The following is a 20099-nucleotide window of genomic DNA, read 5'->3' on the forward strand; positions in this document are numbered from 1 at the left end:
TTCTTGTATATACATGATTGGGTTTAATGTAATAAAGGTGAGAGAAAATGGGGTTGTAGAAAGAAAAGAGGTGGAGACAAATGAATAAGGGTTTTTATATTGGGCCTCCTCATCACAGGCCTCAGCAGCCCTGCCATGGATCTGCCCGATTCTTTCGCATCAAGAAATTGATCTTGCGAGCCATTTCCATGTTGTAGATTCGCCGGCAGGTTTCATAGCTTTCCCTCTGTCGCCGACGGCAAGGCTTCTCATAGTACCGCCGCCGCTTTATGTCCTCAATCAGCCCATCCATGGTGAGGATTCTGTACAAAGACAGGCAATGAAGTTAGAGGTGTGGGCTCATTATTCTTTTTCAGTTTCATACCGGTCAGAAGACACCTGACCAAACAATTGGTGTCTGTAAAAGTTAGGGTGTGAAATGGTGACAATATAGCATTACCTGCCTGAGGCTGGTCCCCAAATAATAATGTACAGGGCAATAAAAAAGGCAATTACCAGGTTCTCTTATGGTGCAGCAGGTTAATGATCTAGCATTGTCACTACAGTGGCTTGGGCCACTGCTGTGGCATGAGCTCAGTCTTTCACCTGGGAACTTCCACATGCCATGGCCCCAAAAAACAAAACCAAAAAGCAATTAGTTATTCAGTCCTTGCTCCTGGGAAGTTTAGAGTCCTGGTCATATTCTCAACCATTTTTCCTACCACAACACACCTGAGGGATATGACATGGTTCCAAAAGAACAGTGGCTCCCTATGGCAGTGAGTCTCAACCAAGGGGACATTTCAGAATCTTCAAATGGGTAAGTCATTTGCAGTAGGAAAAAATAATTATGGGTGATTCCTACTTGGTCTCAAGTTGAGATTGCAGTTTCATTCCCACTGTGTTTAAGACGCAGCTGAAATCTATAAGCCTGAGAAATCTCTGGCTTGCTTAATACAGGGAAAAAAAGAAGCCCTTATCACACCAGTGACAAATGTGACCATTAAAATAACAGCCTCAACCATGTTTTTCCCATGTACCACACACTCCAACCATACTACTTTACTGAGTACTCCCTGAACACATGTTAATACCAGGTCTTTACTCACACTGTTTCCACAGCCTAGAATGACACTCTCTACTTGCCAACCTTCTGAGATTTTCCTCATCTTTTTTTTGGCTTTTTAGGGCCACACCCTCGGTATATGGAGGTTCCTAGGCTGGGGGTAGAACTGGAGCTACAGCTGCCAGCCTACACCAGAGCCACAGCAACGTGGGATCCATGCCCCATCTGCAACCTACATCATAGCTCACAGCAACACCGGATCCTTAACCCACTGAGTGAGGCCAGGGATCGAACCTGCAACCTCATGGTTCCTAGTTGGATTCATTTATGCTGTGCCACGACAGGAACTCCTTCCTCATCTTTTTGATACCAAACCCAGATGCTACTCTCCATAAAGTTTTTTCAGCTTCTTAGAGAAAACAGTTTTTGATCTATACCTATTTAGAAATTATTTCATTTTGCCATGTCGTTAGTTATTTATAAAAATGTCTCCCTATTAGACTGAAAATCCCTGAAGGCAGAAACCAAAATTTTATTAATTTTAAAGTGTCCATAAAATTGCACTCAATTTTTTTCCTGCCTACCCAATCCAGTGTAATGCAGCTTCTCTTGTTGAATCCATAAATGCTTAACTCAAACTCACCTTTTTGTTCTCACTAAGCCAAGAAAATGGAGGGCTTATTCTATAACCTTAAGCTCCCGACAGCTCTGGCTGCAACCTGCAACTTGTTTCTCTCTCTTAACCCATCATCAATTGGTCCTGAGGTTGTCCAGAGGCACCAGGTGGAGCTACCCTCTATCCTGGCATTGTTTCCAAGATCTCATTCCTGCCGACCATGTCCTCTCATTACATGTACAAAGTAAGTCAAAAATACAACTGGAGACAGGGAAGTTGAGACATGCTATTATTGCTGGAAGGGGGACAGAAGAAGAAAGAAATAAAAATAAGAGCAACTACCAGCTACTTCAGCTCAGTAGGAAACTCCTATTTATCGATGCTATTTTATATTAAAAGTCCAAGATAACAATAATAGTTTGAATATGAACTTGAAAAGATTTGAGCTTCTTTAGGTATATTACAAGCGTGAACAGACACAGGAACCACTGCCCTCTGGGGTTCTCTCCTAGGCTCCTGCTGATTAATAAGATCAGTTTGTCTAGGTTTTGGTGGTAGGGAGATGGGAGGCAAGGGAACTGCTACAAACTCCCAGAAGTGGGAGGAATAGACAATTGGGGTTCTGTTGAAAACACAGTCATGCCCAGAAGTCATGCGGACCCTGTTGTAACACTAGAGTCTCTTACAATAGGAAAGTAGGGCACCAAAGACCAAAGATTCACTATCCTGGCCCACAAAGGATCTCCACTGCTGGCTTTCTTCGTCAGTTTACCTTTAAATGTTGGTAACCTCCCAGATTTTTATTGTAAACCTCCTTTTTGGTTCTATATGATTCCCTTAACCTTTACCTGTGGGCTCCAACCCTGATATACAACGGAATCATCTCTTACAAGCGCTCCCCTGCCACCCCATTTTGGCGTATGGAGTTCCCTGGCCAGGGATCAGATGGGAAGCTGAAGTCGTGTCCTATGCCACAGCTATGGCAATGCTGGATCCTCAACCCACTGTGTCCGGCCGGGGATTGAACTTGTGTCCCAGCGCTCCCAAGATGCCACAGCAGGAACTCCTTAAAGAGTTTTTTGTTTTTTGGTTTTTTTTTTTTTTTTGTCTTTTGTCCTTTTTAGGGCTGCATCCACGGCATATGGAGGTTCCCAGGCTAGGGATCTAATTGGAGCTAGGGATCTAATTGGAGCTGTAGCCACTGACCTACTCCAGAGCCACAGCAACGCCAGATCCTTAACCCACTGAGCGAGGCCAGGGATTGAATCCGAAACCTCATGGTTCCTAGTTGGATTCATTTCTGCTGTGCCACAATGGGAACTCCTCCTTAAAGAGCTTTTAAAAAGTACTCATTATAAAAAAAAAAAAGTTCTCATTATGGCTCAGTGGAAATAAATCTGACCAGCATCCACGACAATGCAGGTTCGATCCCTGGCCTTGCTCAGTGGGTTACGGATCCTGTGAGCTGTGGTGTAGGCTGCAGATGTGGCTGGGATCCCATGTTGCTGTGGCTGTGGCGTAGGCCAGCAATGTAGCTCCAATTCCACCCCTAGCCTGGGAACCTCCATATGCTGCGGGTACAGCCCTAAAAAGACAAAAACAAAAAACATTCCAAACCCTAGGCCATACTTTAGACCAATTAAATCACAAGTAGGGGGAGTACCTACCATGGCACAGTGTAAAAGAATCCAACTAGTGTTCATGTGGATGCTGGTTCGATCCCTGGCTTTGCTCAGTGGGTCAAGGATCGGGCATTGCGGTGAGCTGTGGTTTAGGTCAAAGACATGACTTGGATCCTCTGTTGCTGTGGCTGTGGTGTAGGCCAGCAGCTACAGCTCTGATTCAGCACCTAGCTTGGAAACCTCCATATGCCATGGGTGTAGCCCCGAAAAGCAAAAAAAAAAAAAAAAAAAAAAAAAAGATCACAAGTAGGGAGGGACATGGGCAGGGTCTGTTAAGTTCCTGGCATAATTATCATGCAGATAAACTTGGGGACCACTAGACTAAGTTCAAATTCGTAAACAACTGAGTTTCACCCCCCCCCAATTTATCTTTAATAACCTGCCCTAAAAAGCCTGTCTAGTCACACTGAACTAGGTGCAGTTCTCCAAACATACTACATATCTATTTTTTACCTTTGCGCATGATGTTCTCTTAGAACACGGTTTCTTTTTCTTTTTTATGAAATCCTATTTATTCTTCAAAAGTCTAAATCAGTAGTTACCGTGTTTATCAACTAGTCCAGGAGAAATTAATCACTCCTTCCCCTCTTTTCCCCAAAGCACAGTGGTTCTCAAACTTTAGCATGCAACAGTCACCTGGAAAACTTGCTAAAACACAGATGGCTTGCCACCTCCAGTTTCTGATTCCACAGGTCTAGGGTGGGGCCCAAGAATCTCTATTTCTTTTCTTTTTTTTTTTTTTTTTGTCATTTTGCTATTTCTTTGGGCCACTCCCGCGGCATATGGAGGTTCCCAGGCTAGGGGTCCAATCGGAGCTGTAGCCCCCGGCCTACGCCAGAGCCACAGCAACACGGGATCTGAGCCGCATCTGCGACCTCCACCACAGCTCATGGCAACGCCGGATCATTAACCCACTGAGCAAGGGCAGGGACCGAACCCGCAACCTCATGGTTCCTAGTCGGATTCATTAACCACTGCGCCACGACGGGAACTCCAAGAATCTCTATTTCTAACAAGTTCCCAAGTGACTTGGCTGCTGATGATCCAGGGAGAACCAACGGCACAGCACAGTTAACGACTCTTTTAAAGCACCTATCAGACATTACTATATTTAGCCATGTTTTGTTTTTTAATTTTTTAAATCCCCCTTACTGGGTTGTAAGCTTTCTAAGGTTAGAAATTAGGTCTTTCATTTTTGCACTTAATACTGGGCAAAGAGCAAATTATCAGTAAATGAATATAAAAAATGAATCTTCTAAGTGACTGAAAAATGTCCATAGCTCAACGGATTAAGTTATAATAGACACAATCCTTGGAAATATTAGCTCAGAAAGCCTCAGAATTACTTTTACTAAAATGGCACATTTTCACATCCATGATCCTAATCATAATCCTATAAAACTGATTAAGCAGGTAATGTCATCTTTTTGCAGATCAGAAAACTGAAGTTCAAAGAGGTTGACCTCCCAAGATCACAATATGGGGCTAGAAGTAGAATTCAGGTCTTTAGTGCTGTGCTCTATAACAGCACTCTGCTTTTCAAATAAAACCACACACACACAAAGACAAATTATTGTAGTGCCCACAGGCAAAGAGACAATGAAGAAGGAAAGAGCTTGGCCAGGCTCCCTAATTAGCGTAAAAAGATGCAAGCCAAAAAGACATGGCACGCCAAGGGAAAGGAACTGATCCAAATATCTAAGCCTTTATTTCTGTCTAGACTTTGTTTACTCCTATTTAATGAAGGCCACTTTTTGAACTAGAGACTAGTAAGCTAGAGAAAAAGACAGAAAAAAACCCAAAAAGGGCCTGGGAGGAAAAGATTGGATATATAATATAAAAACGGCAAGGAGAGTAGATTTGAGGAGAGATCATGAAGGGAATAGAGACCCTAGATATGACTTCATCTAGGAAGAAGATCTGACTGGAATGACCAAGACAGTTTATTTATTTTTTAAATTAAAAAAAAATTTTTTTTTGCTTTTTAGGGCCACACCTCAAGCATATCAAAGTTCCCAGGCTAGGGGTTGAATTAGAGCCACAACTGCTAGCCTACGCCACAACCACAGCAACGAGAGTCTGAGCTGTGTCTGAGACCTACACTGCAACTCAGGGCAACGCCTAATCCTTAACCCAGTGATTGAGGCCAGGGATAGAACCCACATCCTCATGGATACTAGTCATGACGGGAACTCCCCAAGACAGTTTAAAACAGGATGAAAGAAAACTGCAAAAGGAGAAGGGAGTTTAGACAGGTACTCAGGTATCCTACTGGAGTTTCAAAAGGGTTCTAAAACAGAAGCGATCATCTTACCAAGTAAATGCCCATGTGGTCAGGCCAAAAAGCAAGACAAGAAAAATGCAACAAAGGAATATAAGAGTAGAGGAGGGGGAAAAAAAAATGAAGATTGGTGCCCCCCCAACATAATGATGGGGTTGCTAAATGATGTCCCTGCACTGTTCTATTTCCAAAACACATACCAAATAAATTCCAAGGTGCCAGGTGAGGATTTCTTGCCTTTTTTTTTTTTTTTTTTTTTTTTTGGTCCTTTCAGGGCAGCACCCGAGGCATATGGAAGTTCCCAGGTTAGGTGTCTAATCAGAGTTACAGCTGCTGGCCACAGTCACAGCAATGTGGGATCAGAGCTGTATCTGTGACCTACATCACAGCAACCCAGATCCTTAACCCACTGAGAGAGGCCAGGGATCAAACCCGAAACCTCATGGTTCCTGGTTGGATTCATTTTCGCTGCGCCATGACGGGAACGCCATGACTTCTTGCTTTACCCAGAATTTTTAGTTATCCTCAAAAACCACAGATTATCTTCAAATATTCCAGAATTCCTACAGTAGAAGCATCTGCTCAACTCATTTCTAACAAAAAAGGTTGTAGGAAGAGCTTTGTAAAACTCATGAAGTAAATAGAGATGGTGTCACTAATGATGTTTCTGCTTTCAAAGGTAGTTCAAGGACTAGCAGACCAAGAGGTTTAGAGTAAACAGATCAGCCTGGATTTGGGTGCCTGGCAACCTAACACTGAAGGAGAACTCAGCTGCCAGTTTTAGTGAAATTCAACAGATTATGTAAAAGGAGCTGAGCTGCCTGGGCCAGGGTAGTTTAGGGGTGGCAGACTCACAGCCAGCCTACGTCAGGACCAATATGTACACAGAAGAATTCAATGGGCCCAGGAGCTTGCCTACCAGGAATAAAAGGGGTCAACTGGGCACACTTTCAGTGTGCTTGCCTTTCCTAATTTGGGGACCAGCCAATCATGTAGGGCTTCCTAGCAACCCCTACTCTCCATTTCTTCACTCCAGGGCACCAAGGAGGTCCCTTGGTTATATAACAAGCATTAATGGAGGTCTCACTGGGCCGACATATAGGCTGCTTCTTTTGTAAGACTACCTCTGTGCTCCAAACATGCTGAAGCTTTAATTGCCTTCCTCTCCTCTCAGTTGCTCTCATACTTATTGCTTAATTAGACTGCAGAACAAGCAACTTGTTTTTAAACTACCAACTATTGGAAAGCTGAGAGAGATAAGGAGAAGCCTGGCTATATGAGAGATATACAGAAAAAGTGTCCAGGGAACATAATGGAAAAGCAGAGGAAAAGAAGTAAAGTGTGTCAGAAAATACTGTTTGGATGGACGTGGAAGGCATTATGCTAAGTGAAGTAAGTCAGACAAAGAAAGACAAATACTGTATGATATCACTTATACAAGGAACCTAAAAAATACAACAAAACCGGAGTTCCCACTGTGGCTCAGTGGTTAACAAATCTGACTACGAACCATGAGGTTGTGGGTTCGATCCTGGCCTCGCTCAGCAGGTTAAGGATCAGGGGTTGCCGTGAGATGTGGTGGAGGTTGCAGACGAGGCATGGACACCAGCATTGCTGTGGCTCTGGCATAGGCCGGCAGCTACAGCTCCAATTAGACCCCTAGCTTGTTTAAACATGCAAATGTGGAGTTCCCGTGGTGGTGCAGTGGTTAACAAATCCAACTAGGAACCATGAGGTTGTGGGTTCGATCCCTGGCCTTGCTCAGTGGGTTAAGGATCCGGCATTGCCTGAGCTGTGGTGTAGGTTGCAGACACGGCTCGGATCCCCCGTTGCTGTGGCTCTGGTGTAGGCCGGCAGCTACAGCTCTGATTGGACCCCTAGCCTGGGAACCTCCATATGCCGTGGGAGCGGCCCAATAAATAGCAAAAAAAAAAAAAAAAAAAAAAGCAAATGTGAGCAAAACATTTGTTCGTGGAGTTCCCGTCATGGCGCAGTGGTTAACGAATCCGACTAGGGACCACGAGGTTGCAGGTTCGGTCCCTGGCCTTCTTCAGTGGGTTAACGATCCGGCGTTGCTGAAAGCTGTGCTGTAGGTCGCAGACGCAGCTCGGATCCCGTGTTGCTGTGGCTCTGGCGTAGGCCGGCGACTGCAGCTCCGATTAGACCCCTAGCCTGGGAACCTCCATATGCCGCAGGAGCGGCCCAAGAAATGGCAAAAAGACAAAACAAAACAAACAAACAAAAAAAAAACATTTGTTCGCTTTTTTCCCCTGAGGCTAAAGTACAATTTAAGGACATATATCTAACACGCTGAGATAAAAAGGAACAGAAATGCAGCTTGCTAAAGAATAAATCTAAATTGACAAAATACATATCCATCCCAAAGATTTTAAAAATCACTGACATAACACTTGCTCCATGCTGGCTGCTTCTAACCATGCACTTCTTGCACTGCCTTTCTATACAATCCCATCTCAAAGTTTGAATTTTCCAAATTCATAAGGAAACCCAAGAGAGATTACCACACCTCAGGCCCTGAGTCTCTGGAACCAGAATCCTTTATTTTTCTGCCACCACTCCTTTCTGATTAAATTCTTTAAACTGTTTTTCCCCCAAACCCATTCCTATGTTGTTGATTTAATCCCTAAAGTAAAGAAAAAGTAACACGACGTTTCTTAACTAGGTTCCTGACAGAATGCCAAGGATACTATCCAATGACAAAAATCTCTGGATAAGGAGTTCCCTGGTGGCCTAGTGATTAAAGGTTTGGCATTGTCAACTGCTGTGACTTGGGTTTGATCCCTGGTCTGGGAACCTTTGTATGCCATGGGCACAGCCAAAAACAAAAACAAAAATAAAACAAAAAACTCTGGATAAACTTAATGTTTCTGCATGGAGGATCAACTTTTTTTTTTTTTTTTTTTTTTGGTCTTTTTAGGGCTGCACCCTTGACATATGGAGGTTCCCAGGCTAGGGGTTGAATCAGAGCTGTAGCCACTGGCCTATACCACAGCCATAGCAACACCAGATCCGAGCCACATCTGTGACCTTCACCACAAAACATAGCAATGCCAGATCCCTAACCCACTGAGCGAGGCCAGGGATGAGCCTTCATCCTCATAGATGCTAGTCAGATTCATTTCTGCTGAGCCACAACAGGAACTCCTGGAGGATCAACTTTAACTAGAGTAGAGGTTGAGGTGCTAGCCCTAAGACAGATGTAAAGGCAAAAGAAAAAAGAAAAAAAAAAAATCCTAAAATTTTAATTTAAAAGAAAAAAAAGAGAGACCTCAAAGAAATCCCATGTTTGCTTGGAATGTAAGAATCCCTTAATAGTTCCTTCATTCTCCTCTGCTGTTAAGGAGACTTCCGTGGAAAGGTTTGATAAACACTAAATTTAGGAAGTGATGGAAGATAAAGAAACATTTACATTCATTAAGTAGACATTTATTGAGAGCTTTCTATGAGCCAAACACTTTAGTAAAGCAAGGGATACACAAATGAAAAGCACAGGTCTCTGCCTTAAGAAGCCTATTAAAATTTTGGCTGAATATTAAAATCTCATGGGACATTTTTAAAAATGCTGCTAGTCACACGCCACTGCTGAGAGATTCTGATTTAGTCTCGGGTTGGGCCTTGGCATCAAAAGTTTTTTTGTTTTTTGTTTTGGCCATGCCCACAGCTTGTGGAAGTTCCTGGGCCAGGGATCCAACCTGTGCCACAGGAGCAACCAAAGCCCCTGCAGTGACAATGCAGGATCCCTAACCCACTGAGCCACAAGAGAACTCCTTGTTTTGTTTTTTAAAGTAATCCCCAGATGACTGGCAGCCCAGGGCCAAAAACCACATAGTGTCACACTGACCAGTTTCCTGCTGCATCTGATTAAAATGAGCATGTTGGGGAGTTCCCGTCGTGGCTCAGTGGTTAACGAATCCAACTAGGAACCATGAAGTTGCAGCTTCAATCCCTGGCCTCGCTCACTGGGTCAAGGATCTGGTGTTGCCGTGACCTGTGGTGTAGGCCGCAGACATGGCTCGGATCCTGAATTGCTATGGCTGTGCTGTAGGCTGGCGGCTACAGCTGATTAGACCCCTAGCCTGGGAACCTCCATATGCCATGGAAGCGGCTCTAGAAAAGACAAAATAAATAAATAAATAAAACGAGCATGTTTACCCAGGGAAAAAGTGTGTATAAATTGCTATTCACCTATAAAATGAGAATCTTACTTTTATGGGCCACGCTCAAGGGATACAAAAGTTCCTGAGCCAGGGATTAAACCCAAGCCACAGCAGTGACCCAAGCTGCTGCAGTGACAATGCCAGATCTTTGACCTGCTGAGCCACCAAGGAACTCCTTAAAAGAGAATCCAAAAGTACAGGGCTATTGTTTAACAAAAGAGGAAGGGGATGTGAAGAAGAAAGGAAAGAAAAAAGGAAGAAATTAATTTTGAGATATTTGAAAACAGATTCTTAAGAATAGGAAAATGAGACAGCACTAGGCCAGGCCAAATGGCAGAAGGTACCCAAACACACCTCACCTTCTGAAATTTATTTCTTCTTCCCTCACCTACACCCACTCCATACCTGGGATCAGGAAGAATTTTTGAAGAGAAAAAACAGGACAAACTCTAATTTTTTTTTTTCCCTCTAGGGCTGCTCCCGAGGCATATGGTGGTTCCCAGGCTAGGGGTCTAATGAGAGCTATAGCCACCAGCCTACACCACAGCCACAGCAATGCAGGATCCGAGCCATGTCTGTGACCTCCAACACAGGTCACGGCAACACCAGATCCTTAACCCAGTGAGCGAGGCCAGGGATCGAACTTGCAACCTCACGGTTCCTAGTTGGATTCTTTAACCACTGAGTCACAACAGGAACTCCAAACAAACTCTAATTTTGATTGAATAAAAGATATTTACTAAATAAAGATTTTGTAAGAGATGGAGATATAGAGACTTGTTTCTAAGTTAATTAGAACAATCCCAGGCAAAGAAATAGGAAGAATCTTCTCTCAGAAGGTAGAGTTGGCCTTATCCTTCTTGCACACCTCGCACCAACAGAGAGATGATCAACTCCTTCAGGCAGGAAATTGGAAATAATCTGTTTTTCAGGTCTTAAATTTTTGTAAGTGGAAATAGGGGATGCAGAAGCAGTGCATACTGAGAGAATAAATGCTTTATTTCAAAATGAGATTAGCATTAGGCTACAGAGGAGCTATATAGGAGTTGAAAGGATCGCTGTCTATAAGAAAAGTCATTCTAATACCAGTAACAAACTAGATTCTCATGACAAATAAAGCTTAATTATTTTCTCATTTTTTTCACCTCTAGGCCACCTTGAACATAACTTGATGATCAAGGAAGAGAAAAAAGTTAAAACTAACTGTGAATCTCTCAAGACAAATGAATAAATAAATCACCCACGAAATAAAAGCAAAAGGGTAAAAACTTCCTTACAATCACTTCCAAATTATAATAGCTAATATACAATGCCAAGCAGTGTTCTAAGCGATTTATTTATAATACTAACTTTTTTTTTGTCTTAAGGAAGTTCCCAGGCTAGGAGTCAAATTGGAGCTGTAGCTGCCAGCCTACACCACAGCCACAGCAACATCAGATCTGAGCTGTGTCTGCATCTACACCACAGCTCATGGCAATGCCGGATCCTTAAGTCACTGAGTGGGGCCAGGGATCCAACCAGAGTCGTAATGGATCCTAGTCAGGTTCATTACTGCTGAGCCATAATGGGAATTCCTATATTACTAACTTACATCAACCTTATAAGGCAGGCACTATTATTATTTCTAGTTAACAGATGAAGAAACTGAGGCAGATACATTAAGCAGCTAATCAAAAATTATGATGCTAATAACTGGCATAGAAGGGATCTTAACCAGTCAGTCTGCTTCAGAATCTGTGCTCTAAACCACTAAGTTATGCTGTCACATATATATGAGAAAACTATTTTAAGGCCTGGCTTTGTTCAAAAATATTAAAGTTATAGCTACTTTCTTGATAATTATAAAAAAATGGTTCAATACATCATGCTGCAGCACAAATTGTTTTTTAGTTCTATGTCAAAGTTGCTAATTTCCTAAGAACAAAATGTGTGCTTTTGTGTTATCTGCACTTTAGGTGCAGGAGAAGTGAGGGGAGCTAAAGCTGAGCCTTTAGAAATCTGTCATACCATCAAGTAACAGCTTCAACAATATAAACATCAAAATCACCTGAAAATTAGAAGACCCATCTAAATACAATAAATCATACAGAAAAAGACTTACAGGGAGAGGTCAGAAAAAGAGTGAGGAGTTCCCATTGTGGCTCAGTGGTTAACAAATCTGACTGGGAACCACGAGTTTCGGGTTCGATCCCTGGCCTCACTCAGTGGGTTAAGGATCCGGTGTTGCCGTAAACTGTGGTGTAGGTTGCAGACATGGCTCGGATCTTGTGTTGCGTTGCTGTGGCTCTGGCATAGGCTGGTGGCTACAGCTCTGATTGGACCCCTAGCCTTGGAACCTCCATATGCTGCGGGAGCAGCCCTAGAAAAGACAAAAAAAGGCAATAAATAAATAAGACTAAATTAAATTTGTTTTCATAAAAGAAAAAAAGAAAGAAAAAGGGTGAAGTAGTCTGCAAGACTTCCTTTCCACAAATTCAGCATTTCATCTCACTAGCGAATTCCCTAGTGTCTGTAAAGACATTCATTTGGTGCTTCCAGTACTGGGGCAGAGAAAGATCATTAGACGTCACAACCGTCCCACAAACATGCCACTAAAAGAAACAGGAGGGTTGGGAATGAGCAGCAATAGGAAAAAAAATGAAATAGGAATATTTTACCACCCTGTGCTTAACTGATTATCTTTACTTTCAATGTAAGGGAAAATGCAGAAGGAACAGCTTTTGTCCAAGGATATGACTGCTATACACAGACATCAAAAGAGGTGATAAGGTTGACCCAAGATCAGATTCTCTTCAAAGACAACAGATTATCCTGCGATTGCTTCTCGATTACACAGCTACTGACAGCATCTTTGCTCCCATTTACTGTAAGTCTTCTGCCATCCAGCCCTCTACAATTAGAACTCTTTGCTTTGTTAAGAACTTGGTTCTCTTTCATTTACTTTCTCAGTCCCCAAAAACCTCATCTATGTTTAAATCTAACCAAACAAGGATTTTTAACTGGAAAATGATTGCCACAGGTCTTTCCTTTTCCACAGAAATTAATAAATAATCTAGTAACATAGACCAAAGAACACTGACTAGGAAAAAATGTGTGTCTTATGCTCCTGTCAATAATTGTGACCCAATAAATATAATTTAATATAAATATAGGCATCTCTTACTTCTGAAACAAAACTAACCACCTTAGTGGCCTTAAGGAAGAGGGCCAGCTCATATGCTAAGATCTCTTTCATATAATAATAATTATTATTATTGTTATTTTCCTTTTTAGGGCCGCACTTGAGGCATATGGAGGTTCCCAGGCTAGGACTCAAATCAGTGTTACAGGTGCTGACCTACACTGAATCCTTAACCCACTGAGCAAGGCCAGGAATTGAACCCACAACCTCATGATTACTAGTTGGATTCATTTCCGCTGCTCCACAACAGGAACTCCTTCATATATAGTTATTTGATTATTCAACTCAACAGGCATTTGTTTCTCCAAACTCTGCCTCACTGAGAAGAGAAAATGATGAAGCAGGACAGAAAGTCAAAATCTTTACAACTAGAGACAAGGGAAGGTTAAGGAGCTCTTTGCTTGAGGCCTTCTTTATTAGAGTCATTCCAAATTTCTTAGCCTAGCATTCAAAACCTTTCAACACAGCTCCTCCACTCCGGCCACTTCATTTCCATCAGCATGTTTTTTGCTTTTGCCGTAATCTTTCTCTGAACCTCTAACACTTTTCCATCTCTTGCTTGCTTCTCTAAGATCCCAAATCTGAGTTCATGTTTCCCATTGGCCTTGTCCCACACCAATCCCTCGATCAGCTTTTAATATGTCATGTACTACCTTCCCCCTTACTAGCAACTTTCTAACTTGATTTTCCCTTTGGGTTTTTTTAAAATCTTGGATAGAATGCAGGTTCGTCATCAAAGATATGACTGCTGATGAATAACCTTCATACAGTTAAATTTGGGGAATAACTTCATTTTTAAGATAGAAAAATGAGGGGCTGAGAAGTTTCAAGTCTGTGAACACCTCAACTGGCACTAGTTTGAGACAACCTATGCCAGGGGAAGAGACAAAACAACCACCCTTCTCAAGAGAGTTGGTCTAGCCATGATTCTGGTCCCTTGGCAGTTACCTGTTTAGGGTCCTGTATGCACCTTCCACGTTCCCTTCCTGTACCATCACAGTCCTGGCAATGAACTTCAGATGATTTGCCATGACCTTGGATTTAAGTCGTTACTCTGCAGGACCTAAAGTATGATGGCGAAAGAAGTAAACTATAGAGATCAGGTAAGAAAGAGAAACACAACAGAATACAAAACCACGTGGCTTATTTATGGGTCTGGAAATGCATCGGGCTCTGGAATATGCGAGACAGGGTCAAGTCCTCATATTCTAGAAAGTACACGCGACTCCCTCATTCTCCTTGCCAATACAAACCCTACCATAGCGATGAAAAGAGACGGTAGCTGGCCGTCCTCACAGAAATTTACTTGCCTAGACAAGGGCCAACTGGGACACTTTGCAGGCGTTCCCCTCCCCCCTAATTACCGCTCACGGTCACAGGACGGTTTGGGGTAGGAGTTGGGAAGGGAGTCCTTCTTGGTGTTTAGGAACGAGGCCAACTGCGCCCTCCCGCCCCAATCTCCTCACTTCCCCCAAACCCAGGACGAAGCCCTCGCTCCTCAGCGCCCCGCCGACGCGAAGCCCGCCTCAAGCGGAAGCGGAAGTTACGTAATCCCCAGCGCCGCGCGCAGACAAGAGGACCCACCCGAGAGAGGAGCTAAGTGGAAACTGTGGAAACCGTGGCAACATTCCTTTTGGCCTGGATCGAAGGTTTCTTCACTCCCCCGGCTCATCGTCAACCCCCGGGCTTGAACTCAACACCTGGCAAAGCAAAATACTTGCCTTAAATTCCCCTCAAACAGCTTCTTCCGTCTTCTCTTGGAGTCGCCGTCCTTCGGCCTCTGAGGTCAGCCTGATTTCCGTACCCCTTAATCCTATTAAATCTTAAATAGATATCTAATCCTTTTCTTTTTCTGGAAGGAAAATGAGAGAAACAGGCGAAGCTTCCTGAGCATGCTTCCTGTTTTCTCTTCGCAAAGGACACAAATTCATTGAGGTCTGTCCTCCGGATGAAAAACAGCTTTACACCCCTTATCTGCCTGAAAACTTAGGAACAGAAAGGAAATGAACATACTCTGAGTTTCCTATAATAGCACCTTCCCAGCCATTTCACTAAATAAAGTGAAATCACTGAAGGAAGAATTGGGAAACATCTGCAGGATTTAGAATCAAAGACTATTTTATGTCAGCTTCTATCCCATTTGTCTCCAAGTGAAACTTAGAAATATCTCTTTTTTAACTTCCTCGTCACTGTGGAAAAAGCTTTCCTTTTATTTTATTCGTATGTTACTTCTACACATATGTCCATCCATTAATGGTTATTCACATAAATTCGAATCTACCGGAAGTGGCTACTGGAAAACAGTAGGGAAAGTCTCAAAAGAAGAAAGCAGGTTCTCAACCAGGTACTTGCGTAATAAGGTTCTTTGAGTACCTCCCCTAAAACACAGGCACATACACACACAGATGTATTCTCGTCAATTATGCTAATAGAATTCACACAGAAACTGAAGCCTGCTTTAGAATAAGCCAGGTTCAAAGTACCAAAATAGAGCTAGGTTAGGACATGACTATGCTCATCAGCAAGCTTTTATTGAAAGCCTAGTTTGTATCAGGAACTGTTGATAATATTTCAGTGTGTCTCAGACTAACAAAGCACAGTAAGTAGGTGTAAAAGATAAATAGTAAAACAAGGTAGAATATGGTAAATGCAAAACACATTATATAGGCGACAACATAATATGGTGAAAAAGCACTGGATTGGAAGTCAGGAGATCTGGATTCTATCCAAAATCCGATACTCATCAGGCATTTGACTTTGAACAAGTCTCTTAAACCAGAGGTCTGCACAGTACTGCCTACAGGTCAAGTCCAACTCCGCTTTTGTTTTTGTAAATAAAACTTCATTGGGGAGTTCCCTTGGTGGCACAGTGGTTAATGAATCCGACTAGGAACCATGAGGTTGTGGGTTCTATCCCTGGCCTTGCTCAATGGGTTAAGGATCCGGTGTTGCCATGAGCTGTGGTGTAGGTTGCAGACGCGGCTCGGATCCCCCATTGCTGTGGCTCTGGCGTAGGCTGATGGATACAGCTCCGATTCGACCCCTAGCCTGGGAACCTCTATATGCTGCGGGAGCAGCCCTAGAGAAGGCAAAAAAAAAAAAAAAAAAAAAAACAAGAAAACAAACAAACTTCATTGGAACACAGCTCTACTGTTTGTTTATATATTAGGTATAGCTGCTTTGGGCTACATTGGCAGAGTTGTATAGTTGTAGCAGAGGTGTATGGCCCACAAAGTATATATGGTATATGATTCTTGCTGACCCCTTGATTTAAACTCTCAGTCTATTTACTCATTTATAAAATGGAACTAATATCTGACTTCAGTTACACAAAATTTGTCACAGGAATCAAATTGGATAAAATAAAAATATTTTGAAAGAAAGTGAGGGAGCTCCCACTGTGGCAAAATGGGATTGATGGCATCTTGGGAGCGCTGGGACATGGGTTGTGCCCTGGCCTGGCACAGTGCAGCTTCAGTTTAGGTCACGACTGAAGCTTGGATCTGATCCCTGGCCCAGGAGCTCCATATGCCACAGGGCAGCCAAAAATGACAAAAAAAAAAAAAAAAGAAAGAAAAAGAAAAAAAAAAGACAGAAAGGAGAAAAGTGCGTTTTTTGAGAGCTTGCTATATACCAAGCCTTATACTAAGCATTTTATGTACTTCATTTTATTTGATGGCATAAAGGGCCAAAAACTAAGCATATATTATCATGTTTAATGGAAAGAATATTTGGGAGAAGGACTTGAGTTAGTCATTAAAAGCAGGGTAGGGTTTAGTTAACAGAAGCAGGAAAAGTTGGGCAAGGTGAGCAGCATGAACAAGAGTGTAGAGGCCAAAAATGTTTAGAGTCTTGAGGGGCAAATCAAACAAACAAACAAAACTGGAACAGAAGGATTGCGCATGGGAGCAGAGTAAGAAACATAAAACCTTAACTAAAAGTTTTGGACTTTCTTCTCAAAGTACTGGGGAACTACTGAATAGGAAATGACATGCAGTTGTTCCAGGAAAACACAGGTAAGAGAGGCTATTGCTATAGTTGAGGTGACCTGGCAATGAAATGGGTAGGAAGAAATGGATCTTAAGAGACATAACAGGGGAGTTCCCATTGTGGCGCAGTGGTTAACGAATCCGACTAGGAACCATGAGGTTTCGGGTTTGACCCCTGGCTTAAGGATCTGGTGTTGTCGTGAGCTGTGGTATAGGTTGCAGGCTCGGATCCTCCGTTGCTGTGGCTCTGGTGTAGGCTGGTGGCTACAGCTCTGATTAGATCCCTAGCCTGGGAACCTCCATATGCCACGGTAATGACCCTAGAAAAGGCAAAAAGACAAAAAAAAAAAAAAAAAAAAAAAGAGAGAGAGAGAGACATAACAGGAATTCCCATCATGGCTCAGCAGTTAACAAATCTGACTAGCATCCATGAGGATGCAGTTTTGATCCTTGGCCTTGCTCAGTGGGTAAGGATCCAGCATTGCTGTGGCTGTGGTGTATGCCGGCAGCTATAGCTCTGATTCTACCCCTAGCCTGGGAACCTCCATATGCCTCAGGTGCAGCCCTAAAAAGAAAAAAAAAAAAAAAAAAAAGAAAGAAAAAAGAGAGAGACACACACACAACAAAAAGTATAGCACCAAGTTTCAAGACTAGGTATCCAGAAAAATGATGATACCAGAAATAGCATCAACAGAAGTAAAAGAGACTTTTTAAAAAGGCAGAATAGGAGTTCCCGTCGTGGCGCAGTGGTTAACGAATCCGACTAGGAACCATGAGGTTGCGGGTTTGGTCCCTGCCCTTGCTCAGTGGGTTAACGATCCGGCGTTGCCATGAGCTGTGGTGTAGGTTGCAGACGCGGCTCTGGCGTTAGGCCGGTGGCTACAGCTCCGATTCAACCCCTAGCCTGAGAGCCTCCATATGTCTCGGGAGCGGCCCAAGAAATAGCAACAACAACAACAACAACAACAAAAAGACCAATAAATAAATAAATAAATAAATAAAATAAAAAGGCAGAATAGGACATCTCTAAAGGAAAAATAATATTTTGATTTATTAACACCAGGAAAGGCACCAGCCTGGGAACCAAGAGTTCTGTATGACACATTGCATTGTCTTACACAAGCTACATAAGTTTCCTCATCTATATAATGAAGGGGTTGAATTAGATACAAATGGTACCCTCTTGGCTCTAAAATGCTGACATTTTCAATAAGTTTTAAGGGTTGGTAATATGTAAATGGAAATGTCCAGCAGAAATGTAGACATTTAGTATGCCATCTCAGGGGAAATATTGGGACTGGAGATGAAGCTTCAGCAGTCTTCTAAGTTGAGACAATAATTAGAACCATGAAAGAAGATGAAATAAAAGAATGTAGTCAGAGAAAAAAGCCAAGGACTGAGCCTAGGGGAACACCCACACTGTGGAGTGAGCAGAAGTGAGGCTATTAAGAGATACTGAAGTTGTTGCCAGAGAGGTAAGAGGAGAATTAGGATAGTGTGCTGTCATGGGATCCATGGAGGAGAGTTTCAGTAGGCATTACCAGGAGTGTCAAATGATACAGAGAGCATGAAGTGTGTAGTCTTCTTAAAGGCCCTTGAATCTAGCTGTTGATTGGGTAGAAGCTATATTATAATACTCTGATTCTGTAAGATCATTAGGGACTTAAGAAGGTGCGATAGGATAGAGTGATAGCGGTGGAAGTAGGCTACAAGAGTTTAAGAATTGAGTGGTAGAAAGGAGTCAGAGTATGACTAGACTAGTCTGTCAAGAATTATAGAGTTCCTGTCAAGGTGCAGTAGAAATGAATCCAACTAGGAACCATGAGGTTTCGGGTTCTATCTCTCGCCTCGCTCAGTAGGTTAAGGATCTGGTGTTGCCGTGAGCTGCATCTTAGATCTGGTATTGCTGTAGCTCTGATTAGACCCTCAGCCTGGGAACCTCCATATGCTGTGGGTGCAGCCCTATAAAGATAAAAGACAAAAAAAGAAAAAGAAAAGAATTATAGAGGAGTTCTTGGAGTTCCCATTGTAGCTCAGTGGGTTAAGAACCCTACATAGTCTCTGTGAGGATGCAGGTTGGATCCCTGGCCTCGCTCATTGGGTTAAGGATCCAGCATTATCCCAAGCTGTGGTCAAAGATTCAGCTCAGATATGGTGTGGCTGTGGCTGTGGCGTAGGCTCAATTGCAGCTCCAATTTGACCTGGGAACTTCCATATGCTGCAGGTGTGGCTGTAAAAAAAGGGGGAGGGTTCTCTTGTGGTGCTGTGGGTTAAGGATCTGCCGTTGTCACTGCAGCAGCTTGGGGATCCCTGACCTGAGAACCTCCGTGTGTCATAGGTGCAGCCAAAATAATAATAATAATAATAAGCCCCCATTTCTTTGGAGTAACTCTGTGGCTCAGCAGGTTAAGGACCCAGCATTGTCACTGCTGCAGATCAGGTTGCTGCTGTGGCACAGGTTTGGTCTCTGCCCCCCAGGAACTTCCACAAGCCATGGGGACAGGGCTAAAAAGAATTATAGAGAAAAGATGAGAAAGAGGGCAATCAGACTCAAGAGAGATTTTCACTAAGGGGGTCCTGATCACACCTGCAGGAGGGGTAATTATTACTTGTAGGAGAAAGAAAGAATAACTCAATAACAAATGGACGTTACAAAGTAAAGAGGAGATAAATGATACAGGAAAAGCTCCAGAGGTGAAAGGTAATCAAAAGCACCGTTGGAGAAGTTTGCCTTAGAATGGAGGGCATGTCATCTGAAATAAAAGGAGAGACTAATTCCATTAGAACAGAAGATTTTGGGAAACAGGAAAATGTATAACGTGCTTTGAGAAATATGCTAAATAGCCATTTTTAAGCAATAATTAAAATGGCTAAGTAGTCTGAGACATTGCCAAAGCTTAGGATGGAGGAAGACATGGTTTTGGTGGATACTGGGACAAATAAGAAAGACTAATACATGGAGAAGGGCAGATGTAGGTAAATTCGCAGACTTCATTTTGCCTTCAGATGCCACCGGAGAGCATACACTTAGCAGCTGTGGCTTTTTGAATAAGGATGAGGCATAGTGTCTGAGGAGACTTCCCATTCTGACAGTTCTGGGGCACCCCTTCCTCTCCAAACCACAGTG

The 20099-nt window shown here is 42.8% G+C and overlaps 1 protein-coding gene and 1 long non-coding RNA gene across 7 annotated transcripts in view; one reads left to right on the plus strand and one right to left on the minus strand.

Moving 5' to 3' along the window:
• MRPS21 (mitochondrial ribosomal protein S21) lies at nucleotides 1-14783 on the minus strand. 6 transcript variants are annotated; one of them, XM_013988092.3, is made up of 3 exons: nucleotides 14705-14783; nucleotides 13932-14046; nucleotides 1-302 (listed from the first exon to the last, which is right to left on the minus strand). In XM_013988092.3, exons 2-3 carry the CDS (start codon nucleotides 14012-14014, stop codon nucleotides 122-124), a joined length of 264 nt encoding a protein of 87 aa, XP_013843546.1. In that variant the 5' UTR covers nucleotides 14015-14046; nucleotides 14705-14783; the 3' UTR covers nucleotides 1-121. The 6 variants fall into 6 exon arrangements, 5 of the variants coding, with proteins under 5 accessions (XP_013843546.1, XP_084879239.1, XP_003355249.1 ...); XM_085023113.1 differs by lacking the exon at nucleotides 14705-14783 and adding an exon at nucleotides 14453-14511 and having other exon boundaries at nucleotides 13932-14045; XM_003355201.4 differs by lacking the exon at nucleotides 14705-14783 and adding an exon at nucleotides 14450-14511.
• Nucleotides 14552-20099, plus strand: part of LOC146404089 (uncharacterized) — an 11311-nt gene continuing 5763 nt past the window's right edge. Inside the window, exon 1 of the long non-coding RNA XR_014844238.1 lies at nucleotides 14552-14768. This is a non-coding gene — a long non-coding RNA (uncharacterized LOC146404089). The remainder of the gene's footprint in view (nucleotides 14769-20099) is intronic.

This window comes from Sus scrofa, chromosome 4 (genome assembly GCF_054392235.1).
Source record: "Sus scrofa isolate SSC_HxYL_T2T_F1_AM1 chromosome 4, Sscrofa_HxYL_maternal_Yorkshire_Landrace_v2.0, whole genome shotgun sequence".
NCBI lineage: Eukaryota > Metazoa > Chordata > Mammalia > Artiodactyla > Suidae > Sus > Sus scrofa.